Raw genomic sequence first — 15,920 nt, forward strand, 5'->3', positions numbered from 1 at the left:
CTCCTGTGGCAGGCCAGTCCCCTCCCAGCACGCCCAGCTCTGGCTGTGAGTACTACTCTGCTGCCTGGCTCGCTGATTCCGAGTTAAGTACTGGGGACTCCGGGAGGGTGCCTCCCACACCCACCGCTGGACCCGCGGGGTTTCTGCTGTAATGATGCAGGAGTGTGGGCATTTTGCAAAGCCAGCGGCCCCACCTCCACCAGCTATTAAGTGGGAATAAATGGAAGCCCATCTCCAAACAAAGCTGCAACACCAATAAAACGGAAATTTACAGCACTAATTTTCACGGCAGATGTTTCCCAGAGTCCCAAGCAGAGGGAGCAGGCCCAGGCTCTACCTGCCGGAGATTCAGCTTCCTTCTGCATGAATCTAGGGGCGCCGATTCCCACGCGTGTCGCATGAAATCCTGTTAATAATCCTGTGGCTTTGTTTGTGGTAATCACACCTTCTACTTAACCCAGAGCCATCCCAGAAGGCCGGCTTAATAGCGGGATCCTGATAACTCATTTAAGCCGTCTCCTTCGCGTGTGGACAGCTTTGCGTTATAGCTTGACGGGAGCTGCTTTAAATGGGAATATAATCCAATTATCACTGGGACTCGGAACAGAAAGAGTCTTCGGTGCATATTTACTGCTGCACTTGCTGCTCCAAGGTAGGGAGGGGTGGGAGGCAGAGAGCCAGCCCACGCTGGGTCCACCACCCCCGCCCGGCCTCTGGCCGCCCTGCCCAGAGCCGCTCTTCCCTCCAGAATTTGCGCGGGGACAGGTGGGCCTTCTTGTGGTGCAGATGCATGAAGGTGTGCATATGCGCCCTTCCTGAGCGCAGTTGAGGGGACAACGCCTGAACGGAAAATGTCCCCTCTGGACCATTTCCTGCAGCATGCTGGATGAGAACTCTGAGCAGGAGAAAGGTTCTGAAGACGCAGCCATTGGCAGGGAAGCTTCCACTCAGTCCTTAAGACACGCAGTAAGCCAGCCTGACATCCTCCCAAGAGGAGAGCCGAGATTCCCCTACTCACACAACACACACACACTCACTCTTTCACACAACACGCATGCCACATGCACTCGTACACACACACACACACACACACACACACACAGATGTTGACTTCATCCCCAGGGCAGGCTGGGCAGAGGTGGCCAGGTGGGGCCCTGGGCAGGGTCCCCTGTGCGCGTTCCTCGGGGACCTGTGGCAGTGGTGTGTCTGTAAACGTCGGTGTGTACGTGTGAGAGCCCTGGACTCATGGCGAAGGAGGACCCGGCCCTTCCTTCAGCAGAGGAAGCTGGGGAAGCGCCCGGCACAGGCCACAGGCCAAGCTCGATGGCAGGGCTCTGCCAGCCGTACCCAGGGCTGCGCGTGCGCAGTCCTTCAGCTGGCCGGGAGGCAGCCAGACACGGCTGGGGGGGGGGGGTCTGCACGGCCAGCTCTCTACCAGGGCTGTGTGCGCCTCTCTCGGGTGACCTGGCCACTGCACACGGCCTTTGGGACTCAACAGATGGTGCTGGGCCTCACCACACAGATGCGTAGCGCAGAACAGAGGACGAGAGTGAGACAAATGACAACAATCCTGCCTGCTTTCTTCGAGGGCGGTCTTCAGCAGAAGGCGTGTGGCCCTGGTGGACAGGGGCCAGGATGCTGACCTCTGGCCAGAGGGAGCTGCAAGCATCTGTAGCCTGACTGGGCTGGGCTGGAGTTTGGCAACTATTCCCTGTCTTGGGCACAACTCCAGACGATTTTTCTGTGCACACTCATCCTGGCCTTGAGGCCTGCAGGCCAGTGGACAGTGACTTAACCCAGAGGTGGACAAGGACGTAACCCAGGAGTGGACAGGACTTAATCCTGCCTGGAGTGGACAAGGACGTAACCCAGGAGTGGACAGGACTTAACCCAGGAGTGGCTGGGTTCCTTCTGGCACTGGCACCATTGCACAAAGTCCTGGCCCTGTGGTCTGGGTGGGCCTTGGACTAGGTCAGATGTAGTGCCAAGAATGTACATGGTGGAGCAGACGTACATGGCCGCCAGCTCCGCAGGCAGCCGCCAGGTCAGCTAGGCCTGCTTTCTTTCGTCTCGGGCAGAGCTTCTCTTAGTGACCAACAGGTCCGCACACAGAGCCGAGTGGCGCCTGGCACGGGGGACGGGCGCCGTCTGAAGTCAGCGGTGCCAAGCCCTTCACCCCACTTCCTCCCCCCGGCAGGCACCTGCAGGCTCCAGCGGTAGGCGAGGCTTCCAGGCCCGGCTCAGCAGTGACCTGGGCCCCGTCCCAGCCCACAGGGCCACGCTGTTGCCTGCTGCAAAGCCAGTGGGAAACAGCACGGTCTGATAAAGCTGTGGCAGCAGGGCAGAGGGAATGCCCACCGAGCGTTGACAGGTTGATTTGCCTTCCACCCCCTGGTGCCTCCTCCTCACCAAGGGCGCCCTCAGAGCACCCCTGTGGAGCACACACCTTCCCAGGGGAGCACGTCTTCCTCTCCTTGTCTTTGGTGTCCCTTGACCTGGCTGCCCGCCTGCCCTCCTCTCTCTGCCGTGACCACCCTGGCCTGTTCCCAGCTCCAGTCAGGGACGCGCAATCACGTATGGCCGATTGCCTGGCAGCCTGAACGACTCCAAGCTGAGGATCGAGCCCCTCCCCATGCGCTTCCCGGAGACGCAGGCCGAGCCGCCTCAGCAGCCCTCCTTCCCGGCGCCTCCCTTCGCCATCCGACCGGGCTGGGCAGCTGCGGGGCGGGGCGCCTGCTCAGTGGAGGAGGAGGCCGATGGGGCACACGGGGAGGTTCTGGTGAGGGCAGGGGGCGGCGCCACAGACCTCAGGGCAGCCCAAGGCAGGGTGACCCCTGCCAGCACGCGACAGTGCCGGGCAGGCCAGAGTCGGGCTCTAGCGCGCACGCTGTGTGTGCAGGGTGTGCCGTGGGGGTGTATGGAACATGGTTTGTATGCCTGGGTGTGGCGTGTGTGACACAGGTGTGTCCTGTGGACGTGTGTGGCATGCGCATGCGTGTGCATTCATGTGGAGTGGAGGGTGTGACCAGTGTGTGAGTGTGGGTGTGGGTGTGCGGTGCAGAATGTGCCTGGCTGTGTGCAAGGTGGGGAGCACACCTGTGTACGGGGCGGGGAGCACGCCTCGGGGAGGGCGGGGAGCACTGTCTGTCCTCCTCCCCTGCCAGTCCCCGGCCCTGCCCTCCCTCCCCACCCCCGGCCTGGGCATGGCATGGCTCCTCTCCCCCAGGGCTGTTCCCACATCCAGCCCAGAGGAGGGGCTTCACAGCCCATGCCCATGAGATGAAGTGTGACTCCTGGGGACGTGGGCGTGGTGGCCTGCCACTCCCACCTTCCCTCCAGAAGTGGGTGGGCTGGGAGCATGGCTCCTGCAGACACAGGCGTGGCATCCTCAGAGGGGGGCCCTGAGGAACCCCCAGGCCTGGGGGGGACAGGGAAGGGTCCGTGAGTGCACGTGCTTTCATTCCGTATGTGCTTCCATGTGCCTGGCTTGCCTGGCTCTTCTCTGAGGCCACGTGGCTGGGTGCTTTGTCCTCCTGGCAGCTCTCGGAATAGAGCATGCAAGGGGAGCAGGAAGGCTGGGCGTTCTGTGGGAGGCAGCGGGAGCCTCGGTCGGGTCCCGAGCTCAGGGACAGGGCAGAAGAGACGTCCCAGTCTGGGAAGCTGGAGTCACAGGTGCGTCTGTGGCCTCAGGAGTCAGCTCTGTCTGGGAGACCCCACTCCGAGCTCAGCAGATGAGGGGTCTGCAGTGAGGGGCAGGAAGGCATGAGGCACGCTGGCGGGAGAGTATGCCATTTCCTACTGCGCCAGGCTGGCACTGGCTTCGTCCCGGCCTGTGCACAGCTGCCTGGGTCTCTCCACACCCCTCCTGCGCCCGTCGCTGACAGGGAAGGGCCGTGGCTGCTGGCCCGTGGCAGTGCCCCCTGCATCTTGGGTACCTTCGCTGGCCAGCTGTAGAACGAGCCGCCGGGCAGGAGAGCAGCTCGCTGACGGTCCCCCTCTCCCCGCAGCCCGGGTCATCAAGACGAAGCGGTGGTGTGACATGCTCCCCTGTCTGGAGGGGGAGGGCTGCGACCTGCTGATCAACCGGTCGGGATGGACCTGCACACAGCCCGGTGGGAGGATCAAGACCACCACGGTGAGTCCTCGGGAGGGCGGCCGCCCCAGCCAGCTCCGAGGGTCTGCTGCCCGCCCCACCCCTCCTTGCAGACCGGCCACCACCTTTCTCTTCCCCCCACCTCTGGACTGAAGTTCCCAGAGCCTGAGTGGAGTTGGGGCCCTGGCTGTTCTTTGTGGACCATTCTTTGAAATTCTGTTTCTGGAGTCAGTGGCTAGACTCGTGCCCGGGCCACTGTGGGCAAATGCCCCCTTCAGGAGCTTAGGCATGGCTGTCCTCACCGCCCTCCCTTGGCAACCCCATCAGTGTCCTGACACCATCCCGCCATGGGAGCCCGGCTCGCAGGCTGCTCCTCTGCTTCCAGAGCCTGCTTTCTGCAGAGTTCACTGGGGTAGGAAGTTGCGCTGTCCGCAAGGCTGTGACAGGGTGGCCTGGACGGTGGCCTGCTGTGCAGATGAAGGTTCACACACTGTGGGGGCTACCACTTCCCCGGGAGACCAGAGCTGTGGGAATGGTCTTGATTCACCGTGATGTGTCAGCTGGGGGTGCCGACAGCGCTCACCCCTGCCAGTGCACAGCGCTCACCCCTGCCCAGCGCTCACCCTGCCAGCGCTCACCCCTGCCAGCGCTCACCCCTGCCCAGTGCTCACCCTGCCGAGCGCTCACCCTGCCCAGCGCTCACCCCTGCCAGCGCTCACCCCTGCCTCATGACGCACTGCACCATTTTGCACAGGGGACTAGAAGTCCCGGGTCATTGGCCACGTAGTGGAGTGGGTCCTCGCCTCCCTGGCATGCGTCCCCTTCCAGCAGGCCCATCCCCACTTCTCCTTCCTTCTACCCTGTACAACTCAGTCTTTATGGACCAATCAGGGACCCCTTCGAAAATCCCCACCTAGAGCAGGGTCCCCACACCGTCTCCCTGCCTGCCCGTGCAGAGGCCCAAGAAGCCCTGCGGTGGCAGGGCTGAGGCGGGCCAGGCACGGGGGCTGCTGGGGCAGTGGCCGGCCTCCCCCACCCTGGCCACGATCGCTGTGCAGTTCACATCCTCGTCTTGCTGGGTGGCCGGGTGGCCAGCTGGGAAGTATCTGTCTGTGGGATGGGCCCAGCAGTCTGGGAAATGGCAGGGTCTCGGCTTCCTCTGGACGCCCTGGCCCAGGTGGCCCGTTCCAAGCTGTCTGTTGATCTCTTGAGCCAGACACCATCGAGCTGGAACGTGATTGCATCGCGACCCCTTGGAGAGCATAAATGAGTGCCCTGGAATTTCCCTTGTTGCCAGAAATTGGCTTTTGGGGATGATGGTCTTCTTATCAACAGACTTAAGAGCCTGGCAGTCACATGGTGTTTGCGAATTCCTTTCCTGTGACCCATTCCTAGTCCAGGCCACCCCGACAGTGCCCCCCTCCCAGCCGTACCCACCAGGTCAGCCCCCCACCCCGACAGTGCCCCCCTCCCAGCCGCACCCACCAGGTCAGCCCCCCACCCCGACAGTGCCCCCCTCCCAGCCATACCACTGTTGTAGACCCACAGCCCACAGCCAGTGCCCCCACATCTTCACGAGGGGAGGCTGTTCAAGGAGAGGTTCAGGGCTTTAGGGCCCTGCATCCCTGCTCCCTCTCAGGGTCTGCATAAGCATGTGTGATAAATGGATTAATTGATTAACCGAACCCTGACCCAGGCACATGCTGATGTTTCTGCTTCCAAGTTCAGTGCTTTTCAAAGAGCAGGTCAGCACCCCATTAGTGGGTCGTGAAATTAATTTAGTGGCTCAGGATCAGCGTTCAGAAGAAAGCAGAAGTGGAATAAAAAATAGTAGAGCGCTTCCCGGGTCATGGGGTGAGCGCATTTAATGAAACGCATACACGCACGTGCACACACACACGTGCACTCATACACGCGCACGTGCATACATACAGCAGTCCCATGCATGCAGGCACGCGTGCATGCACACATGCACACAGTGGCGCACAGGAGCGCAAGCACAGGGCGGGAGCTTCGGGTGGGGCCTGGCCCCCAGCTGTCAGGAGGGGACCTCTGTGCCGACGCCGCTGGCTCACCGCCGGGTCTGTGTGCTGCGTGCCTTGTTAGTGGCTTTCAGAAGTCCCCTAATCAGTGTTTGCACATGCCTGTAATGGTTATGGACGGTATAGCATGTTCGTCTGGGAGCCATCCCATCTCCCAAAGCAGAATAAGTCAGCTAGATTAGAATCCATTCTTCAACTGGCTGTTAAGCATCTCCGCTGAATCCTGGCCAGTGCGAGGTGCTGCTCTGGGGTGGGGGACTGGAAGAGGCCTAGGGACTCTGGGGAGACGGAGCCATCCAGAGCTGCAGGGAAGCTCCTGACGCTGCAAGCCCGTTCCTCGGGAGCAGATCCCAGGCCTGACAAACACCAGCTGTTCTGATAAATGCTCCAACTTTCTCCCAGCATGCCATGTGTGGCGCAGGCCATTTCAGAGCCCCCATCAGACATGGCGCCCGGAAGGATGGCCAGGTCTCCAGGAGGCCTGCCTGACCGTGGGCTGGCCGTGGCCTGGCGGTGGCTGGCTTGCTGTCCACTTGGGCCAGGCAATCTGTGCTTCCACCTGCTGGCGTTTTGAGGCGAGGTACTGGCAGGACAGCACCTCTGCAGAAAGGTTAGCCTTCAACTTGCCACATGGTGCAGCGCTTGGACCTCTGCCCACAGCACCCTGTGAGCTGGGAGATGAGTGGGGTTGATCCCTGGAAAGCACAGAGGGCTGGAACCTTGGGGTCTCCACACACTTGGGTGCTGGGGTACAAGGGTCGTTCTGTAACCCACTCACTCACAGAGAAATGGGTTGAGTCTCCTGCTGAGTGGCCCTGAGCCAGTCAGACAGGACCCACGCTGCCTGCACATGCTCAGAGAGGCAATGCAGAGGCCCAGGCCTTCCTGGCCTGGGAAGCACGGGAGAGTTGGGCGCAGAGGTGCCTGGGGGCAGAGGGCAGGCACTTGCTGTGAGCCTGGTATGAAGGATGGAGCCACCGAGGAGCCCCCATCTGCCTTCTGGAGACCCCGGTGAGGTGATGGGGGCGGGAGCGGGGAATTGGTGTGCTCCTGCAGCGGCTGTGAGCCAGACGGCAGAGCAGGCGGAGGGGAAAGCTGGACAGTGGCAAGTGTTGGCCCTGCTTGGGGTGCAGGTGGCAGTTCCCGGGTGTGAGGCGGGGCGATGCTCACTTCCTCCTGTGTGAATCCCGAGGAGCTCAGGGTCCACACCCGCGCGCCAGGAGTTAACTTCGCACAGCGTGAGCAGGCATGGCTGGGGAGGCAGTCCTCTTTCTGAATCCTCTTCCTGTGGCTGCCACCACCCTGAGGGCCTTCAAGCAGCGCATGTGTCCTCACAGTGCTGGGGCCTGAAGTCCTGCATCAGGTGTCAGTGCCCCCTGCTCCTGAGGCTCCAGAGGAGGGCCGGGCGTCCCCACGCCTGCCCCATCCGGGAGGGCTGTCCCGGGAAGGGCAGCTGAGCTCTGCAGGGATGGGAGTGTCTCGAGCTCCCCACGCCCACATCAAAGCCCGTGGGGGTTGTGAGTCTCACTCCAGGGCCCTTGGCGAAGTCCACTCACCACCTGCAGGCTCTCCGATGCCATGGACCCTTATTTGAGGAGAAAGCCCAAACAAAAGGAACCAGAATTCAGAGGCAACATAAATAATAGACACGGGACAGGATAAAACAACAATAGCATGCCAACCAATCAGTGCCACTGCTCTGGGCAAGAGCAGCAGGAAGAAATGTGTCCAGGATGCAGGAGCGGGGTGAGGAGACCAGCCGTGATCACGGGGCTTGGCGCCTCCTGGCAGAGGGGCTGCTCACTGCCCTCCAGGCTCCCTCCCCGCCATGCTGGATCAGGAGTAACTGCCACCTGAGCAGAAGCCCACCAGCTTCTAACCCTGCACGCGCGTGACAGATAATAACAGAATTTGTTTAAAATCCAGCAGGTATTTGCAATGTGACATTGAAGAAATCCATCAGAAAGCTGGAGGGGCCAGGTGGGGGAGGTTGTTTGTTTGTTTAAAGATACGGGAAATAGAAGGGGAAAGATAGGTATTTAGGGGCCAGGAGTTTGGCCTAGTGGTTGAGTGCTTGCCTAGCATGCACAAAGACCCAGGTTCAATTCCTTGGTACCACATACATAGAAAAAAAAAAAAGCTGGAAGTGGTGCTGAGGCTCAAGTGGTAGAGTTCTAGCCTTGAGAAAATCCGAGGTCTGTGCTCAGGCCCAGGACTGACAAAAAATAAAATAAAATAGGTAATTAGAAGACAAATCTAGAAGGTCTAAAGAAAAAAATGCCCAAAGAGAGGAAAATGAAGACGAGGAAAACACTGAAAGTGCGAAGACTTGGGTTTTCTGGGAGATTCCCTGCCACGGTCCAGGACATGGATGAGCTCTGCGCCAGCCCAGAGCCATCGCGAGAGATTTCAAGCCTCCAGGATGCAAAGAGATCTGAAATGTCAGAGGGAAAAGCTAGGCCACACACACATTAGCACAGACTGCAAGCTCGACCGCTTCCCATGGAGTTCCCAGACTGAGACTCCTCAGCCAGCGGCCTTGGCTCAGGCTCTTTGGCCTCAGGTTCACCAAGGCTCAGTGCTCCCCTGTTCAGGGGACACCTCCTGACCTGGAGCTCCTTCGGGACACGGGAGACCCCGGGGCTGGCTCGTCACCCTGCCTCTTGGGAGCTAGACAGAAATGTAGGAGGATGGGGGCAGGGCGATTTCGTCTCTGTCCTTGAGCTTTCATCCATTAGATGCATCAGAGCCAGCTGGGAGTCCAGCAGCCGGCCGGGCCTGTGCTCTGGTACCCCGGCTCTCAAACGAGCACCCCCGGCAGCCAGAAGTCTTCATTACAGCTCCTGGGCCCCAGCTGCAGCTCCACTTCTCATTCTGAAAACCAATAAGAGGAAAACTATCCAGGCCTGAGTGAGGGGAGGGGGCTTCTGACGAAAGGCTCCCACCCCCACGTCGCCAGCCACCTGCTTCTGCTCCACAGCACAGGCTTGCTGCCCAGGGATGGATGTCCACACCGCCTCTGCCCCGGCCTCCTGTACCAGCTGTGAGGCCCCCTGTGCTGCTCCTGCTGTGACACTGGGTCTGACCCCATTGTCCCCGAGCTGGTCCAGCTCCCAGGGCACAGACACAGGACCCCAGGAGCCAGGGGTCATCGGCCAAGGACAGACAGCAGCAGAGGACACTTGAGCTGTGTCCAGCCGAGGACCGGGAAGGGACACTTTGCTCCCAGCTCTGGCTGGGAACCTGGATGTAGACAAGCAGCTAGCTCCCTGCGTGGTGGCCTCCAGGAAGGCCGGCTCTTCTCCCGCTTCCTCTGGGAAGATCTGCAGGGGGTTGGGGCCCAGGGGAGGTAGACAAGGAAGCCCAGCCTCCAGAGACCCATCAGAACTAGAGAGAAATGGGTTAGAAGAGGACAACCCTACTGTGAGGCCACTCAGCGCTGCCCCGGGCCGGGTGACCAGCAGGCCCAGGGCAGTGGCCCCCAGCAGTGCCATCACCCTGTCACTTAGTCTGCTAGCCCCCTGGGCAGGAACGGGCAACAGACCTGCCTTCAGAGGACAAAGGCAGCTCTGGCGGAGTCTGTGAGTCCCACATGGGGCCGAGAGGCAGAGGTCTGTGGGCACCCTGGCTCCAGTCCAGGCCCCGTGCTGGGGCCTGTGGGTTACCACTGCTAACGTGGTTGCCACACACAGGAGGGAGCAGTGGCCGCTTAGAGCGTCCTGTCCAGTCCCCTGTGCTGATGGAGCCCAGCCACTGGCCAGAGGACAGCCAGGGCAGAAGCTGTGTGCAGGGAGATGTGCTGGTGCCGGCCAGGAAAGGGGAAGACGCCTGCCTGAAGGAGCAGGGGTAGAGCAGGAGGCAGACGGCAGATGGGGCAGCCCAGCCCTCCCATGGATCAGGATCTGGATTCTTCCCAACCTCGGGAACCTGACGTCCCCAACAAGGACAAAGCCAGCGGAGGGTTGAAACGGGGCCTGAGAGACAGAGACGAGGTGGGCGGTGGGCGCCAGGCCCCAGGAGCCGGCACCCACACCCTGAGTAATCTCTGTTCAGCACAAACAATGAAAAGCACCAAGCCATGGCTGGGACCCCGGTGGCAGTCCGTTCCGCGTTCCTCTGAATCACCGCCATTCATCACCACCGAAGAGCCGGGCGTTTTAATAGATTCCGTGTGTAAACAAACACGTGTATGGCCGGGCCGCATCAACTCGTGTTGGAAGCTGTGACATTCTTCATTTTCCCTACAGAATTGAGCCCAGAAAGGAAGATTGGTTTGACCAAGCTCACGTTATTTCTGCTGCTACTTTTTTCTTTTAAATAATAGGAGACATTATACGCGGTCACTGTTTACTGTAATTGTGCCACATTCGTCTCAGTTTTCCTTAAAGCAGCTGTTCTTGGAATCATCTTAAATACATAAATGGCAAATGGTTGAAATCAGAGGACGCCCTCCCCGTGGGGACCACTAGACAGAGCCAGGAGGACATGGCGCAGGCCAGCCCCTCGGGAGGGAGAGCCAGGCCCCTGCGCCTGCAGGACAGCCTCCTGCAGGGAGTGTCAGAATGACTGGAGGATGGGGTGGGGTTGAGGCCGGGGTCGGGGTGGGAGTTTGGGCTGTTCTTCCAAGAGCAGAGCCTGCGGTTCTCACGCACTGGCCCTGAACTCAGCCGAGTCCCAGGCTTGACCCTCCCCCTCCCCACCTCTCTCCCTCGGGCACATTCTGGTGGCCAAAAATGTGGCTCTTGCCCCCAAAGCTAGGGGCGCTGGAAGAGCACCAGGGGTCCTTTCTCGGTGCCCCAGACTGGGTGGTGGACAAGTATTCGCTGGGGAGATGGGATGAGGTTCGTTTACCTGTTGGGGACACTGCAGCTGCTGCTGTGCCTGGGTACAGCAGGAGCGCACAGGGGAGCCCGTGATGTCACCAGGAGAAGCAGGGCTTTGTCTCCACCGGGGCCGACTACCTGTCCTCCCTGACCCTCTGGAAGGTCTGAGGACCTCGTGGGTTTGAGCTGCCACCACAGGCCCCAGGGCTGGGGGATGTTGCTGCACCGCAGAGCCTGTCCCGTGCTGAGCTCCACCTTGCCGGGTGATTCTGACAGAGCTTGGGCCGCTTTTCTCCTTGGCTTGTAGCCTCTGAGATGGGAGCTCAGCTCTTGACTGAACTGGGAAGGTAAGGTCATGCTGCGGGCAGGAAGAAAAGCCGCCTGGCACACAGAAGCTCCTTCCGGCGTGAGGCGCCCCTGAGCCCTGCTCTGCCTGCTCCGATTGGACCTTCTGGGTGAAGGCATGGCTCAGGCGGCTTCAGGTTCTCACGGGACAGGACGCACAGACTCAGTGCATGAAACTAGAGGTGAGGGTCGCCCGGGTGAGAGGGGAACCAGTCCCTCCTCCCTGAGACGGTGGCCCCCACACTGAGGGAGAAAAGCAGGCTTCCCGGAAGGGGGAGAGAGGAGAAGGCCTCACCTGAGACCATGGAGAGCTGGCTGCAGGCTTCTGGGCTAACATAGCTTGCCTCCCGCTCTGGTTTGAAGTTAGAACAAGTGCCAGTGGCAGCACAGAGGAAGGAGGTGAGCGGCCCCAAGGGTACAGCCCCTCTCCTCCCCCTCCCCCGTGCACGCTCCCAGCACGGCCTCTGAGCCTGGCCAAGCCCCCAGTGCTTGTCCTGTAGAAACCTGAGAGGTCATCTTGCTGGATCTGGCCTGGGGACCCAGTGACAGTGGTAAGAGCCCCAGGCCCACAGAGGGGAAGCACTGAAAAACCCACTGCTGCAGGGAAGGTGGTGGACATGGGTGAGCTGTGCGGGCAGAGGCAGAGTTAACGGAGAAGGGCTTCACCGCCCTTAGAGACCCCTGAACCCCTGGCTTAGACAAAAACCTGACTTCCCGACTGGGGCCAGAGCCCCGGGCTGCAGCAGCCTCCCAGGGGTCTGTGGGCCTCATGCTGAACCCCAGGGCTTCTGCGCAGCCCTCTGCCCATCCCCAGGCCTCCTGCGGCAGCAGGGCTTTGCGTGGTCCAGAGAGGAAGTCATGCCTGCCAAGTGTTGGCAGATTGCAGGCCGGCTCTGGCTTCTCCGTGGTTAAAAGGCATCGGAATTGAAACTCACACCAGAGTGGACCAGGGAAACGAGCAAGTGAGAAGCACGGCCTGCAGCCAGGGAGGGGCCCGTGTGGCCTTTGGAAATGTTGCTCATGGCACCACACAGCCCCACGAGGCAGAGATAGACACAGTGGTGTAGGAGCCAAGACCAAGCAGCAGGCTGGACTGGAGGCAGACTCCAGTGATGCTCTGGAGAAATACAAGGCAAACACAAAGCTGGACGCGTGAGAACGGAAGTTACAGATCACAGAAAAATCACTTCAGAAAGGCGAAACGGGGCTGAGACACCAGTCCTAAACCAGGACGTGGAGTAAGAAGTGGAGCCAGGAGAGAAGACAGTGTCCCTGAGGGAAGGCCTCAGTGTGGAGAGGACTCCACACCACCATCCCAGCTCGTCAGGAGGCTGAGTTTTGAGTATTGTGGTTCAAAACCAGCGGGCAGAAAAGTCCATGAGACTCTTATCTCCAATTAAGCATCAAAAATGCTGGAAGTAGAGCTGTGGCTCAAGTGGTAGAACACCAACCTTGAGCAAAAAGGTCAGGGACAGTACCCGGTTGAAGGCCCAGCCATGTGCACACACACACACACACACACACACACACACACACACACACACACACACACGGCATGCTACCGTTGTGCGATGGCTGGAGCTCCTGGAGAGCCCTGCCAGGTGCCTGGGTGACATTTGTCTGTCAGCACTGGCAGGTCAGGCCAGCTGCAAGCTTTGTGTGGACAGGCAGAAGTTCAAGATGGATGCTCACCCCTTCCACAGGCCCAGCTTAATTCCCTAGGGATTACAGGAGGGGAGCGGAGGGGAGGGGAGCAGCTAAGAGCTGGCTGCACACATCCAGCCTGGGCACCATTCTCAGAAGACAGAACGTCCTGTGGGCCAATGCCTTGGAGCTGCACACCGGCCACCTTGGCCCCGGGAAGCTCCCGACGTGGCACCCCCCATGCAGCCACGCAGGGCACCCCCACCCCGGCAATCCCAGGGCTGACAGGGCCCGGCCCACGCCCGCCCTCGTTCAGGAGGAGATGGCACCCTGCCCTCTTCTGGTTAACGGAAGATCTGACTCCAGACATGGAGGTGTAGCTTGGCGGTAGAACTGCCATTCACAGCTCCTGGGTTGCCAGGTTTCATCCCTCGCACCGAAACCAGCACAAGGAAATAGCATTCTCTCGCATCTGCTGCTATCCCAGGACACGTGGACCTGGGGACACAGCAATCTGTGGCCAGTCAGTGGGAGAGCAGCTATGGTTGTTCGTGGGTCTCATTGTTGGGACTGGTGAACTGGCAACATGAAGGGAACTTTGAAGCTGCATCAGACCTGGGAACACAGTGGAGGGAAGCCCAGCACTAGAAGGCTGGCGGGCCCTTCCGTGTCAAGGCTGCTTTGGAAAGCTGTCAGTCACCGGACCGTTCCCGAGCAGAGGCGGCTTGGGGAGGTCGAGGCCGCCCCGCTCTGCAGCTAAAGAGTTTCGCGCTGGGGGCTCTGCCCTGGGGCGCCAGCAGCAGAGGCGCCACCTGGCAGTGCAGCGGCATCTCCAGCCTCCCTCCCTCTCCCTCGGCCACACGATCGCGGCAGCCGGGCCGCAAAGCAGGCGTGTGCCACCCTGGGTGAAGGAGTCCCATGACAAGGCTAACTCGTCACCACAGACAACTTATCATGTCACTCCCACACCTCACCTGCCTATGGTCTGTAGGCTTTTATCCAGAGGGAGCTGTTGGGTGACAGTGGGGAGGGTGGAAACCAGAGTGAGGGGGGTGGGGGCAGCACAGATGGAGGGCGTCTCAGAGCCACCTCGTTATTCTTTTCTAGAGAGTACAGAGACAGTTTCTACTGAGCAGTTATGGGGGAGTAGCCTCCAGAATGGATTTGGGGAACAGAGCGAATCCTTGATAATTAAACCAATATGTTTCCCTTGCAAGCAGATGCTTACAAGTAACAGACGTAGATGGTCTCAGACACCGCCATCCCATGTACTCACATAGCCAGCAGGCTCGCTGGACCCTTCCCGAGGGCTCTGCAGGACAGGACTCTGCATGGGCAGGGGCTGGTGTCCCCAGTGGAGGCACAGCCAGCCGTGTTCTGAGAGGAGCCTTCTCTGTCCCATCCTCTCCTCAGGCCAGACCCAAAGTGACCACGTCCAGGAACTCAGTGCACTGTGTGGCAGACAGCTGCGCTGGCCCCCAGGGGTCAACCAGCGCTTAAGGAGAATCTGGGGGGCCAAACGTCACTAGAGATCGGGAGGACCACCACCCTTCATCAGGGGTCGGGGTCGGTCTAGTAACTCCAACCCTTTCGTTGAGGTGCTCAGAGCGCATGCCCAGTGGGTTGTCAGGGAAGCAGCCCTTGGTGGCCCTCAGGGCACTAACTGCTGGCTCCTCCTTTTGTCCCCCAGGTGTCCTGACACACACAGCCCTGCGGGGATCCCAGGAGTGGCCTTGGCTCCCTGGAAAGTCTGCCTCATCCTCCACGGACGTCGCCCGCTCTCCACTGCCTGCCTACCGTCTCCCTGTGTCCGGTCCAGGACAGCCTCAACCCTCTGCATCCTGAACTCCAGTCTGCCCAGCGGACCCCAGGAGGCTGGGACTCGCACACCCAGGTGGGGGTGCAGCCTGGGCATCAGCAATACACGGTCTGTGGAGCCGGCCATGCCCACCTCCCAGTGGCCAAGCCCTCCGTGGAGCAGGAGCAGGAGACCAGGAGGCTGCGTCCCGGCCCGCTGGGCCAGCCCTGGCACTGGCCAGGGACCGTCGGGGAGCGGCACCTCTTCCTGCATCCCGGACTGTCTGAATTGCTTTTATTTTCTTAACTTTCAGCATACTCAATAGACCAAAGAGCAGAATCTATTTTAACGGGACGCCCTTCCTGTCAGAGTCCCGGGTTCACTGTGGGGCAGGGGAGGGCACGACGGCGGCGCCGACACGCTGGTGACCACGGCGGAGCGGAGCGGGCGTCCACGGCGGAGGCCCCCGCTCCACGAACACTGTGGTGCGCCCAGAGGACGGCGCAGGCTGGACAGATGCCGTGGCACATCCGTGGGACCCGGCCGGGCGAGGCCGGCGCCAGCCCCTGTGTGGAGAGCACAGCGGCCCGGGGACACAGACCCTTTGCTCCTCTGTGCTTAGAGCCACTTTCTCATACTAAATCCCTTTCTGTTTTAACCAGTTGTCCGCGCCTCTTCCGCAGCTCCACTTTGATGGTTGGAAATCCGGTACTTGCCAAGAGCACGTGGGTCCCCTAACTGTCATCCAATCCACCATTTAGCTCCAGAAAGCAAATTAAAGAAAACTGAAGTAACACTGTTTGAAAGAGATCATTAAATGTATTTTGCAAAGCCTAAAGTTATATATTTAACAGTTTTTATATGTTGTATATTTGTAGAAAATCCTATTTAACAATTAACGTGGCAGCCCGGGTTGTCCCCGGCCTTGGGGCCAGGCCCCAGGCCTCCCTGGAGACCCTGGGGTGCAGAGGTGGTGGGGCAAGGCTCTGGGAGAGGGTGCCCAAGGACTGCCATGGCTGGCCTGTCCGGGGCCGGGAAGGTGACCTGGAAGGGGAAGCCAGGCTCCTTTCTGCTTTGGTTGGGTTTGGTGGCTCATTTCGCCCTTTTGGTCTATGTATTGGTAAACACGACGTGTACACTATTTTCGTTCTGCCTCCTCGATGGATTCTGTTTCC

At 60.2% G+C, this 15,920-nt stretch overlaps 1 protein-coding gene across 2 annotated transcripts in view; it reads left to right on the top strand.

The window, feature by feature from the left end:
- Positions 1-15,583, top strand: part of Tafa5 (TAFA chemokine like family member 5) — a 158,339-nt gene extending 142,756 nt beyond the window's left edge. For both annotated transcript variants that reach the window (XM_090328904.1, XM_090328906.1), the window contains exons 3-4: positions 4,008-4,135; positions 14,638-15,583. In XM_090328904.1, coding sequence (XP_090185030.1) covers positions 4,008-4,135; positions 14,638-14,646 — 137 coding nt within the window. In that variant the 3' untranslated portion in view covers positions 14,647-15,583. The remainder of the gene's footprint in view (positions 1-4,007; positions 4,136-14,637) is intronic.
- The last annotated feature ends 337 nt before the right edge of the window (positions 15,584-15,920 follow it).

This window comes from Megascapheus bottae, chromosome 2 (genome assembly GCF_031878675.1).
Source record: "Megascapheus bottae isolate mThoBot1 chromosome 2, mThoBot2.hap1, whole genome shotgun sequence".
In the NCBI taxonomy this organism is placed as follows: Eukaryota; Metazoa; Chordata; class Mammalia; order Rodentia; family Geomyidae; genus Megascapheus; species Megascapheus bottae.